At 52.3% G+C, this 13,297-nt stretch overlaps 3 protein-coding genes across 3 annotated transcripts; 1 reads left to right on the top strand and 2 right to left on the bottom strand.

Moving 5' to 3' along the window:
- Nucleotides 1–9,062: 9,062 nt before the first annotated feature.
- On the top strand, nucleotides 9,063–11,285 carry N0V96_000812 (uncharacterized protein; the record flags this gene model as incomplete). Its single annotated transcript, XM_053193205.2, has 1 exon — nucleotides 9,063–11,285. One exon carries the CDS (start codon nucleotides 9,063–9,065, stop codon nucleotides 11,283–11,285), a length of 2,223 nt encoding a protein of 740 aa, XP_053049323.2.
- Nucleotides 11,286–11,709: 424 nt separating this feature from the next.
- N0V96_000811 (uncharacterized protein) lies at nucleotides 11,710–12,104 on the bottom strand (the record flags this gene model as incomplete). Its single annotated transcript, XM_053193206.2, has 2 exons — nucleotides 11,710–12,019; nucleotides 12,097–12,104. 2 exons carry the CDS (start codon nucleotides 12,102–12,104, stop codon nucleotides 11,710–11,712), a joined length of 318 nt encoding a protein of 105 aa, XP_053049324.2.
- A 208-nt stretch (nucleotides 12,105–12,312) lies between these two features.
- Nucleotides 12,313–12,971, bottom strand: N0V96_000810 (uncharacterized protein; the record flags this gene model as incomplete). The annotated part of the gene is made up of 2 exons (XM_053193207.2): nucleotides 12,313–12,720; nucleotides 12,804–12,971. 2 exons carry the CDS (start codon nucleotides 12,969–12,971, stop codon nucleotides 12,313–12,315), a joined length of 576 nt encoding a protein of 191 aa, XP_053049325.2.
- Between the last annotated feature and the right edge of the window lie 326 nt (nucleotides 12,972–13,297).

The following is a 13,297-nucleotide window of genomic DNA, read 5'->3' as shown; positions in this document are numbered from 1 at the left end:
GATACTGGGATCCAGCTGTACGTTAAGTCGTCTCTTTCGTTGTGAATTTCCACTGTAGCATCGCGTAGACGGTTGCGGTATTCGTACAATGTTCTCCAAATACGTTTGCCACGTGCGTCAAGAGAACCCTCTGGATTCAGGAAATGGCGTGATAGTTCTTGCCAGTCCACCTCCAAGTCTTTGAGAGGAATGAGTTGCCGCAGATTCAGTTCCGAGTCTGGTGGCGAAATCCAGTCGGAGTTAACTTCTGAGTTGAATGATTGAACTGGCCTCTTGTCCTCGATATGTGGTATTTCATCCAGCAAGGGCAATTCAGAGTTATCCCAAGTTTCAGGAAACGGATCGACAGACCAGTGAGTGGCACTGTCCGTAGTTAAGTAGTCTTCCTCCTTCGTGTCGTTTTTCCACCAGTAAAGCGACAATCTCGCAATGGACACCAAGTGCTCAGCCAGGTGTTTGAACAACGCATTGGTGTCCTTTCTTGATTCTGGGCTGACGGAAAACTTAGAGCAAAGAGGGCACTTGTCAACGCCAGCTGGGTCAAGCCTTCGACTCTCCGCCTCAGCCACAGCAAGATCGAAAGGATCCAGTAAGCCATGCTTTCCTTCCGGTTTCGACAAATGGTGTAGCAGAAGATCCTTGGTTGGGAATTCCGTTTTTCGTTCGTCACTGTCCTTTGGACACTGCTGGCAGACCCACTTAGTACGGTGGACATGTTGAATCCAGCTGGAACCGTGGGTTTCCCGCATGTGTGATAACCATTGGCCTGTGCTTGAGAATGTCGGTGGAAGGTCACCACATTCTTCGGAGATACAAGCGTAAGGCCGCATGTCTGCATCGAAGTGCTTCCTAAGATTGGTCAGGGCCGTACGGCTAAAGTACGTCTACTTGCCGAGGAAACACTAGATCCCGACTTCTTAAACCTGAAGGACTTACCTCCATTGATCCTCGTTTGCGAGAACAGATTTCCCAAGTTCGCAGTGGCAGTATGGACAAGAAACTGGTGTGTTGAGATTCAACGGTTTTGGTGGATCTGGGTATAGACCAGTGGGAGCGGGGTTCTTGGACCGAATCGTTTCGTTGTCCGGCGAGCTTTTAGGTTCATCTAGATGAGCCCTTTGTATAGCCTTGACTCTATCATTGATCAACCGTTGAGATGGTTGAGTAGTGCCTGTGTTCAAAGTCCCGCTAGGCGCTCCTCCCTGGGATAAAGTCGTTTTTCTATCCTTGTAGTCAGGGCGAGCCTGATTTCCTTCACTTCGCGGACTCTCTTGCACTTCTGCAGCGTCTGGCTTGGTTTCTTTCCTTGCTTTGGATAACTTCTCGTGGTGTTTCCGATTGTATAGTAAGCGGTGACGGCGATAGACCACGGTTTTCGCTAATTGGGAGCGCAGCTGTTTTCGTCCCTCCCCAAAATGGAATCCAATAATAGCGAGAACCACATCAAAGAAGCCGTCGGGCTCTAATCTGCTGGCAAATTTGCGGACTACCTGAGCTTCATCATCACGTGGTCCTCCTCGAATGACCGTAGCCAGACGGTGTAGACGTTCCATGGCTCCGTTCATACCATATATTGCACTGTCTTGATCGTCGAGCATTACTAAGTCGTCGTCGCTCGACTCTAAGACACCATGATGGCGGATCGCTGCACACACTAATGAATATCCAAGTCTGGCTTCGTAGGGGTGGGGCAAAGAGGGAAGGGCAGCGCAGCCAGCTTACCATATGTCAGATTTACTCTGAACATCTGCAACATCATCATGACTAATCCCTTTATACTAGGGGACTGCCGCAGACGCTGATCAAGACACACTTTTTCGTCAGCGAACACACCGAGGAAACTTGACCAGATTGAGAATCTGTGCTGCAGTTGAGAAACACGTTTGCGGTGTATTCGGTGGCCTCCGAGGTAGGTTTCGAATTGCTCTCTACATTGCGATGCAATGGAGTAGATATCTTCGGTGGGTGATTGAGACATCATCCAGATCTTGCGTACAAACGCTATCTCGCTCTATCTCCTATTTGCAAGTATCCTGGATATGATGCGATCGCCCCTTCGCCCAAAGAAAGGTACGAGGAGGGGGCAACGACGTATTTTAATGGCAATTGTAGAGGAGAAGATTCGCTAATTCGGGTTCGGACAGTCGTAAAAGCCGGTATATGCAGCCAAGACGCTGTCAATCAATAAGCGAGCGAGTCCTCTTGGGCTGATGCTGCAGCCATCGCCAAATCTGTAACTCATTCTTGTTGTAGCCTAAGGCAAAAAGAATGAGCGTAACCCCGCTCCTGTTATAATCTTGAGCTTGCCTCAGCGATGGGATGATGCGATAATTAACGGTGGCAAGCGATCTGGTCACTCAAGTTCATCAAGTATGCTTGAGCATGAAACGAATGTATGGCGCACTGCCGTAACGTTTAATCATGTCGCGACTTTAATGAGCGGCGAGCAAGCATTTGCACCCCCACCACCAGACAGCGCCACAGGGGATGATCTCCAGAGGTTCAATGACGAGACCCTTGCTTTATTCGAGAAACATTATCTTCTCGTTACAGAAGCATGCAATGAGTTCTCTCATTGTGTGAGAGGCCAATCAGCTGAAGAACTCAACAGTTCTGGTGGAGGAGCAGAAGAATCCAACTATGTTCAGGTTGATGCGCAGATGAAGAACATCTTGTATAGATTTGGTTATCGGATATTCAATTCCACCATTCCCGATGTCAAGGTGAGTTCCTGATCTACCACAGATGGGGCCTTTGTAGACCTCATATGAAGAGAGTATATGAAGAGAGCAAAAGCAGTAGAACACTAACATGGAAACCAATCCGGATAAGACCAAAATCCTAGACTGGTTTAGCCATGAACTACAGATTGTACACGAGACAGGCACTCCAAGTCCACAATTCCAGGATAGTCTGAAAAAGCGCTCACCTGACGACCGGCGAGAGGATGTCACGAACTGGACTTTGTTGAATGTAGCCCTTCGAAGCTGCTTAGACAGATTTTATCCGTTTAAGTATCAACAGTCTAGTTCAGCTACGTCGAAAACACCATCAGCAGTGGAAACATCGCTGTCTCATGCAGACACTTTGTTCAGTCATCTGTATGGAACACTGTGTCCATCCTGTAAGGTCAACAACCGCAGGGCCCTTCTTCAGCTCTCTGGCTGGAGCCAACCTCAGGACCAGACGACGTTTCGCATTTTTTTTACAAGCTGTCCTGCCCAAGAAGGTTCATCTAACATCCAGAAGTATCATTCGACAGTTTGTAGATGCGACAGGTAAGTCACGGCATCAAATCCAAGTCTCGTTGACTTTTGATCATGAACTGACACTCGCACCATTGCAGCACGCAACTGTCACCCAACCGCCCACCCATGGATCTATGCCAAGAAATTCAAACATGCCAAGACGATCATATTGAACTGCGTTTAGGTTTCAGCCGATCAGATCTCTGGTTAGCTCCGCCTCCAAAAGAGTTCCTCCCCCCATCACTGCCACGCAAAATGAGCCTTCAAGATCTTCTGAAAACTCTCAAGACCGATTCAGGAGACAGTGGGGATGAAACTGTGAAGAGATCTCGCCTAGCCTTCAACTTAGCATCGTCTTTTCACTATCTCTGTCTTGGCCCTTGGGTGCAGAATAACTGGACCTTAGCCAATATCTGCGTCTTGGGAGACGCCAATGGCCGGCCGCTTTCTGAGTGGGACAAGTCATATTTGTTATGCACTTTCGGCCCTGGAGTAGAATCCTCGAGTTCTATCGCCGAATCCTTTAAGAACAGCTGTCCCAAGAACAAGCCGGCCTTCTTTTATTCTCTCGCTCAGCTGCTTCTGTATATTGCGAAAGGTGATTCGGGCTTTTCGGACCGTGCCAGCCAAGACCCAAAGACGCTCGCTGGTTCATTGAGAGACGAAGTCCAAATTCTTAGAGGTACACCCATGGAATCATATGGGGACGCCATATTCGGATGTCTTATGTACTCCAGGTTTCTCCGTGAGAAGATGGACACGAAGGTGACAGATGCAGAGAAATGTGTACGACAAGTCATTCGCGAGAAGATCGTTCTTCCTCTTCAGAAGAACCTTGAAACTTGGAACACAAGCTGGTCTACGAACGGTGACAAGTCAAGCGACACTGAGCCTGAGTGGCCGTCTGATTCTTCTGCTCCAAGACCTTCGATAAGCACCAAGACAAGGAGGGACGGCCAGAAGACAGATAGAACTCTGATTCTTTCAGAATATCGGCTGTTCTCTGTGGAAGAAAATCAAAGTTCTGCGTGGTAAATTCCTCCGTCATTCCACGTGTCTTAGTGTTGAAAAGGCTAATTCGAGAACCCCAGGATGGACGATACTGAACCGAGCGAAGGCGACTTTACCTTCCAGATGAAACAGTTCCTCGCTGCATACATTAATCCATCGGAAGAACAGTGCCTAGGAAAGAAGGCTGACAATAGGGTTCGGGTTGCAATTCTAGACACCGGGTTCTATGCAGGGAGTGATCTCCGGCTTCAGGACGCCATGGATGAAAAAAGAATCATTCTCCAGGAGAACTTTACGAGCGACTCTAAGGACTGTACCGATCATCATGGCCACGGGACTCATGTTGCAAGGCTGGTGCTCGAATTTGCACCCCAGGCAGATGTTTTCATTGCGAAGGTCTCGAATTCCCAAAGTTTGGCAGAAACTAAGGTAGATCAGCTGATTGAGGTACGTTGTCGACATGGACTTATTCCAAGTTATGGCTTCTGTAAGTAGGATTATCATGAGCACTGACGAATGCCTCACGCAGGCATTGAGATGGGCTGGGAAGCATGCAGATATCATCAACCTCTCTTTCGGCCTAGGTCCGACGTACCCTTTGACTGCAAAAGGATGCGATCTGGCTGAAGAGTTGGATTGTCTCATCCTACAAGGGAAGCTTATTTTCGCCGCGGCTTCAAACTCTGGCAGAAATCAGTCGCGTTCTTGGCCAGCGAGCCACAACGGCCTTTTTTGCATACATGCGACAAACGAGCAGGGGGAAATTAACACCCGAATGAATCCTATCCCTGGCAATCAAGACAATTTCGCCGTTCTAGGTGACAAAGTCCGATCACGCTGGGCCGGAGAAGACGTCTACATCTCAGGCACGTCTTTTGCAACGCCAATTGCAGCAGCCATCGCTGCTAACGTGCTTGAGTACGCAAGACATAATTTCTCTGACGCAAACCCGGACTTATTCCTCTCGTACGGTAAGATGAGGAGTCTCTTTCGCGACCATATGTGTGACAATGGGAAGAGCTCAGGCCACTACCACTACTTAAAGCCATGGCGAGAAGGTCTTTGGGCCCCAAATGTGAATGAAGAGGCACTGGTGAAAAAGCTTGAGCACATTGCTGTCGGCTCAAAGGAACGAAAAAAGCCATATGTATGTCGTGACCTCAATTGAAGATAGCAAATAGGACGGATGGGCTTGGGACGGCCTCACATATTCTCCAAATTTCTTATAACGATTTTATGTTGCTTCCACTAATAAAACACACGGCTCACAATATGACGCTCTATGCATTATGGATCGCAATGTGGCTTCTTTTCATTGGATCCCTGCCACTCTTGGCTTCAGCTGCAGGCAGTGATACCTATCGCTTCAAAAAAGGATCGAAGAATCAATGCCCCGCAAACATCGCTTGATCTCATGGGGATGATCTACACACCACAGCTTCACATCAGTCACCAGTACACCACACGATAATCGACATCAACCGCTAGAGATTTACAGTCATGGCGTCCACCGATGGCAGAATCAAGACTTACCACGTCGTACCTCGCTTCGATCTGGCGGCCAAAGGAGGCCAAATTTTTCTAGGGGGTATCTATCGAAATCTCAATCTTCTCGAACCAGCGATGAATCGCCGCGAAATGGATCGTGTACCTATTCCTGATTATCTGGAATATCCCAGTATTTCTCTTCACGGCTTTCGAGAGACACGGGCCCGGATTCGCGAGGGTAGCTTCGACGCCTGGGTAAAGATACTCGGCTGCGTTGGTCCTGGCAGCACCGGAGGCTCCGCCAAGATAGCAGGGTCTCGAGACAATGAGAATACAGTCTCCTGTGAGCAGATAGTCACGACGTATTTTGACCCTGACGACAAGTTCCTCGAAAAAAGCTTCGCCATTGATCCTGTTCGGCTACACCTCGAAAAATATCGGAATTGGACTGCTACTCTGTACATGGTCACTGGCATCAAGGTGGCCAGAGGACTGGAGTACAACAGGTCGAACAATACGCAAGGGGAAATAGGCGCTCAGGTCGCCATTGATGGCGCACATGCCGGGGTTGCCGAAGCTTCTACTGCTGCAAATTTAAGTGGCGAGAATGGTCATAATCTCGAGTTTGCAGTCGCTAGCGATATCATTGTTGGCTTCAGAGTGAACAAGTATCGATGCGTTCGCCGCTGGGGTTTTGGAAAGAAAGACAGAAAGGTCAAAGACGACGGCGTTCTGGAGGGGGAAATGATGGCGGACACCAACGGCGTTGTTCAACAAGAATACATGGAGTTAGAAGCGCTGGCAATCAGCGAGGAGGATGAGGGTTCCACTGTCGTCACTACCGTAGGTGATCAGTCCGAACGATGCGTCGTTTCTGAATCCCTCAAGCAACTGGCTGGTCTTGTTTGATAAATGTAATCATCGGGCAGGCAGTGGGCAATGATGGAGTTCGTCGGCTGACGGATTCTAGATATTTGCATACCGGAATTTTCCTTTCTTTTTCGAGCTTAGTACTTAGCCAGGATCCTTGTTTCTACTTCAAGTCTTTGGTCTCTGAACCTTTCCTTGCTTCATTCCTCACACTTTTATACCTTCGTCTTGGAACAATCTCTTTCCTTTCATAGTCACACTCGCTCAGATTTACAGGTTTATCTACTTCTAAGTCAGATGCCCGTTCGAATGAAGTTCAGCAGTCAATCCCAAGAACTGGTTTCCACGGCTAATGTCACATGATGTAATGATCGAGGCAAGAGCGAGAACCGGACTGTCTTTAGAAGGCTTCACTAAAAAGACTGGAACGGCACGCTTGAGGAGCTAGGCGGGGAAATAGGAGTCAGTATTATTCAGCCCCTTTAGCCTGGTCCCGCGTCATCTGTATTTGGGAGGGAGGCCATAACTTCAGACGACTTCAACGTTGTGGTTGAGTGAGAGTCTGAGAGAGGTGCTTCTCTTGACAACTGTGAAGCTCTTGGGGAAGCAATTTGATCCCGCTTAGCTAACCCGGGGACTGTGAATACAAACAGAGGTATCCTTGCGACTCAAATCGTCGTTAGAGACAAGACAGCGCGTATGTAGAGCATAATGTGGGCACCGTGCACGGATGAAGGATACGCTGCGATTTACCGGGAACGCGGCCGTTTAGCTTTGGTAGCACTGACAGTGTAGCCCACCCTCTGAGCGTCAGATTTTCCCTTAAGCGACCGAAGATCATGAGTCGTGAAACCTAGTGTTTGCGATTTCCATAAGAGGTTCCTGCTAAGGTCAAATAGGCGTTACGCGTCTGCGTCTGCTTATGTCCATGCTGGGCAGGTTTGACTGCTAGGGCTGAAACTGATGTTCGGGGTTGTACTGGGTGTCACTGGGTGTTACTGGGCGATAAGGTACTGATTGGTGCTAGGTGGTACTGGATGGCATTCTCGTGGTTTATCAGATGGGGCGTGCAAGGTGTCATCTGATAATTCTCTGTCAAAACTCTGTCGGGAAGTGGAGTTAATATTCATGGGTTAAGGAGAGGTTTTTTTTTTTTTCTTTGGAGGGGAAATTAGCAGGGCGATTTGAATGGTACTATCGTGGCTCGATGAAGGAATGGATGGCGGTGTTACGATAGTCCATTCTCGGTCTGGACTCTTGGCTGGGTTAATTATGAGCTGGATGAGACGTGTGTGAGTGTGGTGAATTTAAAGTGAGTTTGCTTAGTGCCTGACGTGACGCGTCCGCCATCCTTAGCTGTAGCGCTGTAGCTCATACTAGCTCATACCTACACTATGGAGTACAGATCTGTTTTGATAGGAACAGCGTATCCGTCCGTATAGCCATGGGTATTGAATTTATTGATGATTGATCGACTCGTTAATCGAGAGGAGTACGTAAAAGAGGAGCAAAAGGGGTGATTTGAACGTTGGATCGCCGCAGGCAAGTGGGCCCGGTATCATATGGGAGGCCCCTTTTGCAATTAATTTTGCAAGTGTCCGTATGGAGTATCTGTACGGATACACTATGAACACAGAAAGACAAAAGAGGGAAATACTCGCCAATGGAAGAAACCTGGCACTGCCTGGGAGGTGAGCGCAGGTGAAGTAGTCGCCTTCACCTGCCTCACCGGGATGTTGCGTAAAAAAAGGGCAGGAATGCAGGCCGTACAACCGGCCGCGGGTCCGCTTACCCCCGGGGAGTTCCCCCTTGACCCTTGATCCCTTACCTTAATTTTCCCCCTTCACCCTTCCTTCACCTTGTTCCTTGGTAAATTTCCCCTCCACACCAACCACACCACACCACCCACGTCCACGTCCACTTCCACCACGTCCAGTCCACACCTTTTTCACTGCCACCACTGCCACCACCAAATGGCACCCAAAAAGATGATGGAATCTGCCGGCAGCGCTTTTTAAGTGGATTACAAATCGACTGTTGGCTGCAGCCCAGCGACACACCCACGGCTCACTCAGCAATTCACCACTCATTTTCGCCCACTCACGCACTCACTCACTCACTCACTCTGAGTTTGAGAACTCACTGCCCATCGGTCACTTGCGCATCCGACCTCCGACCTCTGGTGCTTCTTTTTTTCCCGTTTCTGTATCCATCCATCCGTACGGTGACCAACCTCGAGTATTCGTAATCTGCACGAAATACACGCACGCGCAGTTGACTGACTGGACGGGGCCAGTGACCGACACCAAAGGACGCTCGCGAGCTCACCATCTTTGAATGAGAGCGCCCATTTGATACCCCCCCGTCTATCTGTCCCTTTCAGCCTTTCAGCATCCAAATCATCGCTCGTTGCATGCGCGAAAGCAGCAACCACCATAGCCCACCATGTTTTCACGCAACAAAGACCTCTCCCACATGTCCTCCTTCTCCAATATCCGGTCGCGCTTCAAAAACAGCATGTCGTCCTCGGCCAAGATCCGCAGTTCCGAGGGCTGCTGGACTTGTCGCCTGCGCCGCAAAAAGTGCGACGAGGCTCGGCCCGTCTGCGAGGGGTGCGCCCAGCTCGAGATCAACTGTTTCTACAGCGAGACGAAACCGGACTGGATGGACGGCGGCGAGCGACAAAAGGAGATGGCCGATCAGCTCAAGAAGCAGGTCAAGATCCAGGCCAACAACCGCCGCGAGCGAAAGTACCTGCAGGGCCTCGACGTAGAGGGAGGCGGAGTTAGCGGCGGAGGAGGAGGAGGCGGGCGCGGATCCGAGGATGGCGATCATGTTCCTCCCGTCCCGGCGCTGAGTGCCGACGACGGCTCATCAAAGGCCAACGACTCCAACAGTCCGTCCACCGTGAACGACACCCCTGGCGACTCATCCTCTAGTCCGCCCTTCCAAATGAACTCGGTAAAGTCGTCCATTCATGAAATCGTTCCCGGCGCATCACCAAATCAAATGCGCCAGCACACCCCGGAATGGAATAACCACTCCAGCCCAGTATCCGCGTCACATCACCAACACCAGCAGCAACAACAACAATATCAACAGCAACACCAAAAACCTCAGCCCGACTTCGCCGCCGGCACCGGCATGGGCTCCTCCTCGGCCTCGGTCCAGCAAAACTCATCCCCGCCCTTCGCCGACGACTCTAACCTAAGCTTCATCATGATCTACCTCGACTACGTCTTCCCCTTCCTCTTCCCCTTCTACAAGCCGGCCCTCCTCGAAGGCGGCCGCGGCTGGCTCCTCAACGTCCTCAACCACAACAAGGCTCTTTACCACACCGCCCTCAGTCTCTCCTCTCACTTCTTCGGCGTCGTCCTCGACAGCGCCCAGGTCGAGCACGCCCCATGCCGCATGAAGTCCGTCGCCAGCCTCCGCCACCAGATGCACCTCGCCCTCCGCGAGCTCCGAGCCGACATGACCCGCATCAACGAGCCCGGCCCCAACGGCGTGCCCCGCGATCCCCAGGACCAACTCCAGCAGAGCTGCCGCGTCCTCGAGAGCATCGTCCAGCTCCTCATCTTCGACGTCACCTTGGCCACGACGGACCACTGGCACATGCATCTCGACGCCGCAACCATCATCTTCCAACAGATCCTCCCACAACCAGACCGCTGGGACCCGACAATGAACAGCATGGCCATCCCCCTCCTCCAAGGCGTCAACTTCCCGCCCGGCTCCCATAAGCCCTGGTCCTCCGACCAAGCCGCCCTCCGCTTCTTCACCGCGTCCCTCCTCTACTTCGACATCATCTCCGCCACGGCCCTCGAGCGCCCGCCCCGCCTCCAGCGCTACCACCGCCACCTCCTCTCCCCGCGCAAAGAGACCGCCAACGCCTGCGCCGAAGTCGAGCCTCGGCTGCGGCTCGAAGAGTACTTTGGCTGCCAATCCTGGGTCCTCCAAATTATCGGCGAAATCGCCTCCCTCGATGCCTGGAAGAAGGAAACCCGCCGCGCAGGATCCCTCTCCATGACGCACCTCGTCTCCCGCGCCGGATGTCTCGAGCTCGCCCTCCGCGAAGGGATAGCATGTCTCGACAACGCTTGCCCGCAACTCATGGGCTCCCCCAATTGCGCCGAAGAAATGGCCTGCCGTGCCGGCTCCTGCTCCGCCATGGACGCCGACAATGCTGCTGCCCCGCCGCCGCACCCGACGCACGTCGACACCACTAGACTCCCGCCCGACCCCTTGACGCTCTACCAATCCCAACAAACCCGCGACGCAACAGACGCAGCCCGCATCCACACCAAAATCTGGGCCTACGCCGCGCTAACCTACCTCTCGACCGTCGTGTCCGGCTGGCAGCCCTCTTGCCCGGAGACAGCCTCCAGCGTAGCCATCACCATCGACCTGCTCAACTCGCTCCACAGCCCCGTGTGCCTGCGCACCGTCGTCTGGCCATTTTGCGTCATCGGGTGCCTGGCGGACCCATGCCAGGAGCACATGTTCCGCGAGATGGTGGGCAAGATGGGCGCGCTCGAAGTGTTTGGGTCCATTAAAGCTGCCCTGGGTGTCATGGAGAATGTGTGGGCCAAGAGGGAGACGATTGACGAGAGTTGGGATATTACGGCGTGTTTCAAGGTCCTTGGGCATGCTGTGCTCTTGACTTGAGAGGTTCGGAAAAGTTCTTGAACTTTGCACCTTCTTTGCCCTGGTTTACGAAGATCGGCACGCGGCTTTGGGGATGTTTCGACGACTAATCCTAGGGTAAACCGGTCTCACTGCCAGGGAAACTCGATCTTACGATATCACCAAAGAAAGTAACTCGCCCCAATCCCAGTTATTTTTCTTTTATTATCAGTGGTCCCAATCCGAAAAAAACGCCGATGTGTTTTTGCTTTTTTCCCATAACAGCAGAAGAGACCGAATCTATCCAGTAGACATTACCCTCGTCGACCAAAGCGACGTCTTTCCAGCAAAACCATCCAAAGACCCAAAGCCGTGGATACAATCTCTATTACCAGCAGAGCCAAGAAACTAAAACCTCCAAGGAAACCCATACCAGGGGCAAGGAACCAGTGCTACTTAGCATAGTTCACGCCTTCCTCCGAGAAGCAGCCCGCTTCTGCTGCTCCAACAACCCCAAATCCCACCACCCGTCAATAAACTCCATAATCGTCTTGCGCTTCGACTTCCCCCGGCCAAGACCCTTGCCATGGACAAGGTGCTCCACCGGCGTCATCGGCGACCGCACTCCAGCAGAAGACGGGGCCGGAGAGAGCGGCGGCGCGGGAGAGACAATCAACTCGGGCAAGACGGGCATCGGGTGAACGGGCTGCCTCTGCTCGACAATCTGCACGCGCTTGTGCTGCACTTGGGCCGTGGTAGGGGGCATCTGCATCTGTCTTTGCGTCGACATTGGCATCGGCGGGGGTGGAAACCACGCGGTCGTACGGGTGTGTTGGGAGGCGGGAGGCGGCACAGCGACATGGTGAGCATCATCCGAGTCCGAACCCGAAGAATAGTCGCTGTCCCACCTTTTCTCCCGCGCCAACACCGCGGCGGTGCCAAGGCTCTTCTTGCTGTTGCTGAAGTAGCAACCCCGTACTTCTCTTGTAGGAGGAGGCGGGAAAGAAGGAGCGTAGCCAGCACCACCACCACCACCACCACCGACTGCCACCCTACCACGGGCGCACCCTCAACCCTCAATATCCTTCACCCCCGCAGGCGCAAGCTTCACCCTGCGCCAGAGGCAGACAGCCGTAACAGCGCTAAACGCAAACAGCACACACAGCGCAATCGACAGACCCCAGACGGCCTTGATGGCGTAGCACGTGCCCTGGTCGGCGCCGACCCAGATAAAGTAGTTGAGCGCGGAGCCCGTGTTGATGTTGGCGGTGACAGAAGCCATGAAGTTGGCGGTGCTACCGCTGGACTTGGGCAGGGCGGCGCAGTCTAGGTAGGAGAGGGGTTTGCCTAGGAGACAGGCGACGACGATGACGGCGATCAACAGAAAAGTGTCGGCGCCGGCGGCGAGGAGGAGGGGGAGCATGTTGTCGTAGTAGAGGATGTAGGTGATTGAGATGTAGAGGGTTGCGATGCAGGACTAGTGGAGGGGGTGAGAGTTAGCTATCGTTCTTCCAATCTACGAGTCTATGATGAATCTACATGAGGGGAGTAATCACTTACAATAACGAGCGTGCCGATCAAGACGGAAGGCGGAACGGCATCAGCACCGTTAATCTCCGAAATAAAGTTGGACACCATGCCGATGATGGACACCAGCGAGACGAACTGCATGGCGCGCATGACGGTGAAGGTGTGCCCGAGGGCGCCGAGACGAGGAGCGGAACCCATTGCGTAGTTCCTGTTGTGCTTCTTCCGGGCGGCGAAGTCGCGGGCCAGGGAGACGGGTGTGACGAGCGTGAGCTTCGGGCGCGGGGCGTGGAAGTGGAGCGCCGTGCGGACGGGGAATTTCCGGGGCGGGAAGGGGATGCTGGCGGTTGGGGGACGACGGGAGGGAGGTTGAGGAAGGAATTTTGGAGGAGGTGGTGTAAGTCGCTTGGTTTAGCGACTTGTAAATTGTTCTAGAAAGACGAGGAGTAGAGCGTGGATAGAATGAGACTCTGTGGAAAAAGAGGGTTGTAAAAGGTAGTTCGATGAATCGATAGAGAAAGTAAGCT

This window comes from Colletotrichum fioriniae, assembly GCF_027942845.1.
Source record: "Colletotrichum fioriniae strain IMI 355084 chromosome Unknown scaffold_1, whole genome shotgun sequence".
Lineage (NCBI taxonomy): Eukaryota > Fungi > Ascomycota > Sordariomycetes > Glomerellales > Glomerellaceae > Colletotrichum > Colletotrichum fioriniae.
Note: the sequence above shows the minus strand (reverse complement) of the source record. Positions and strands in the feature narration are given on the sequence as shown.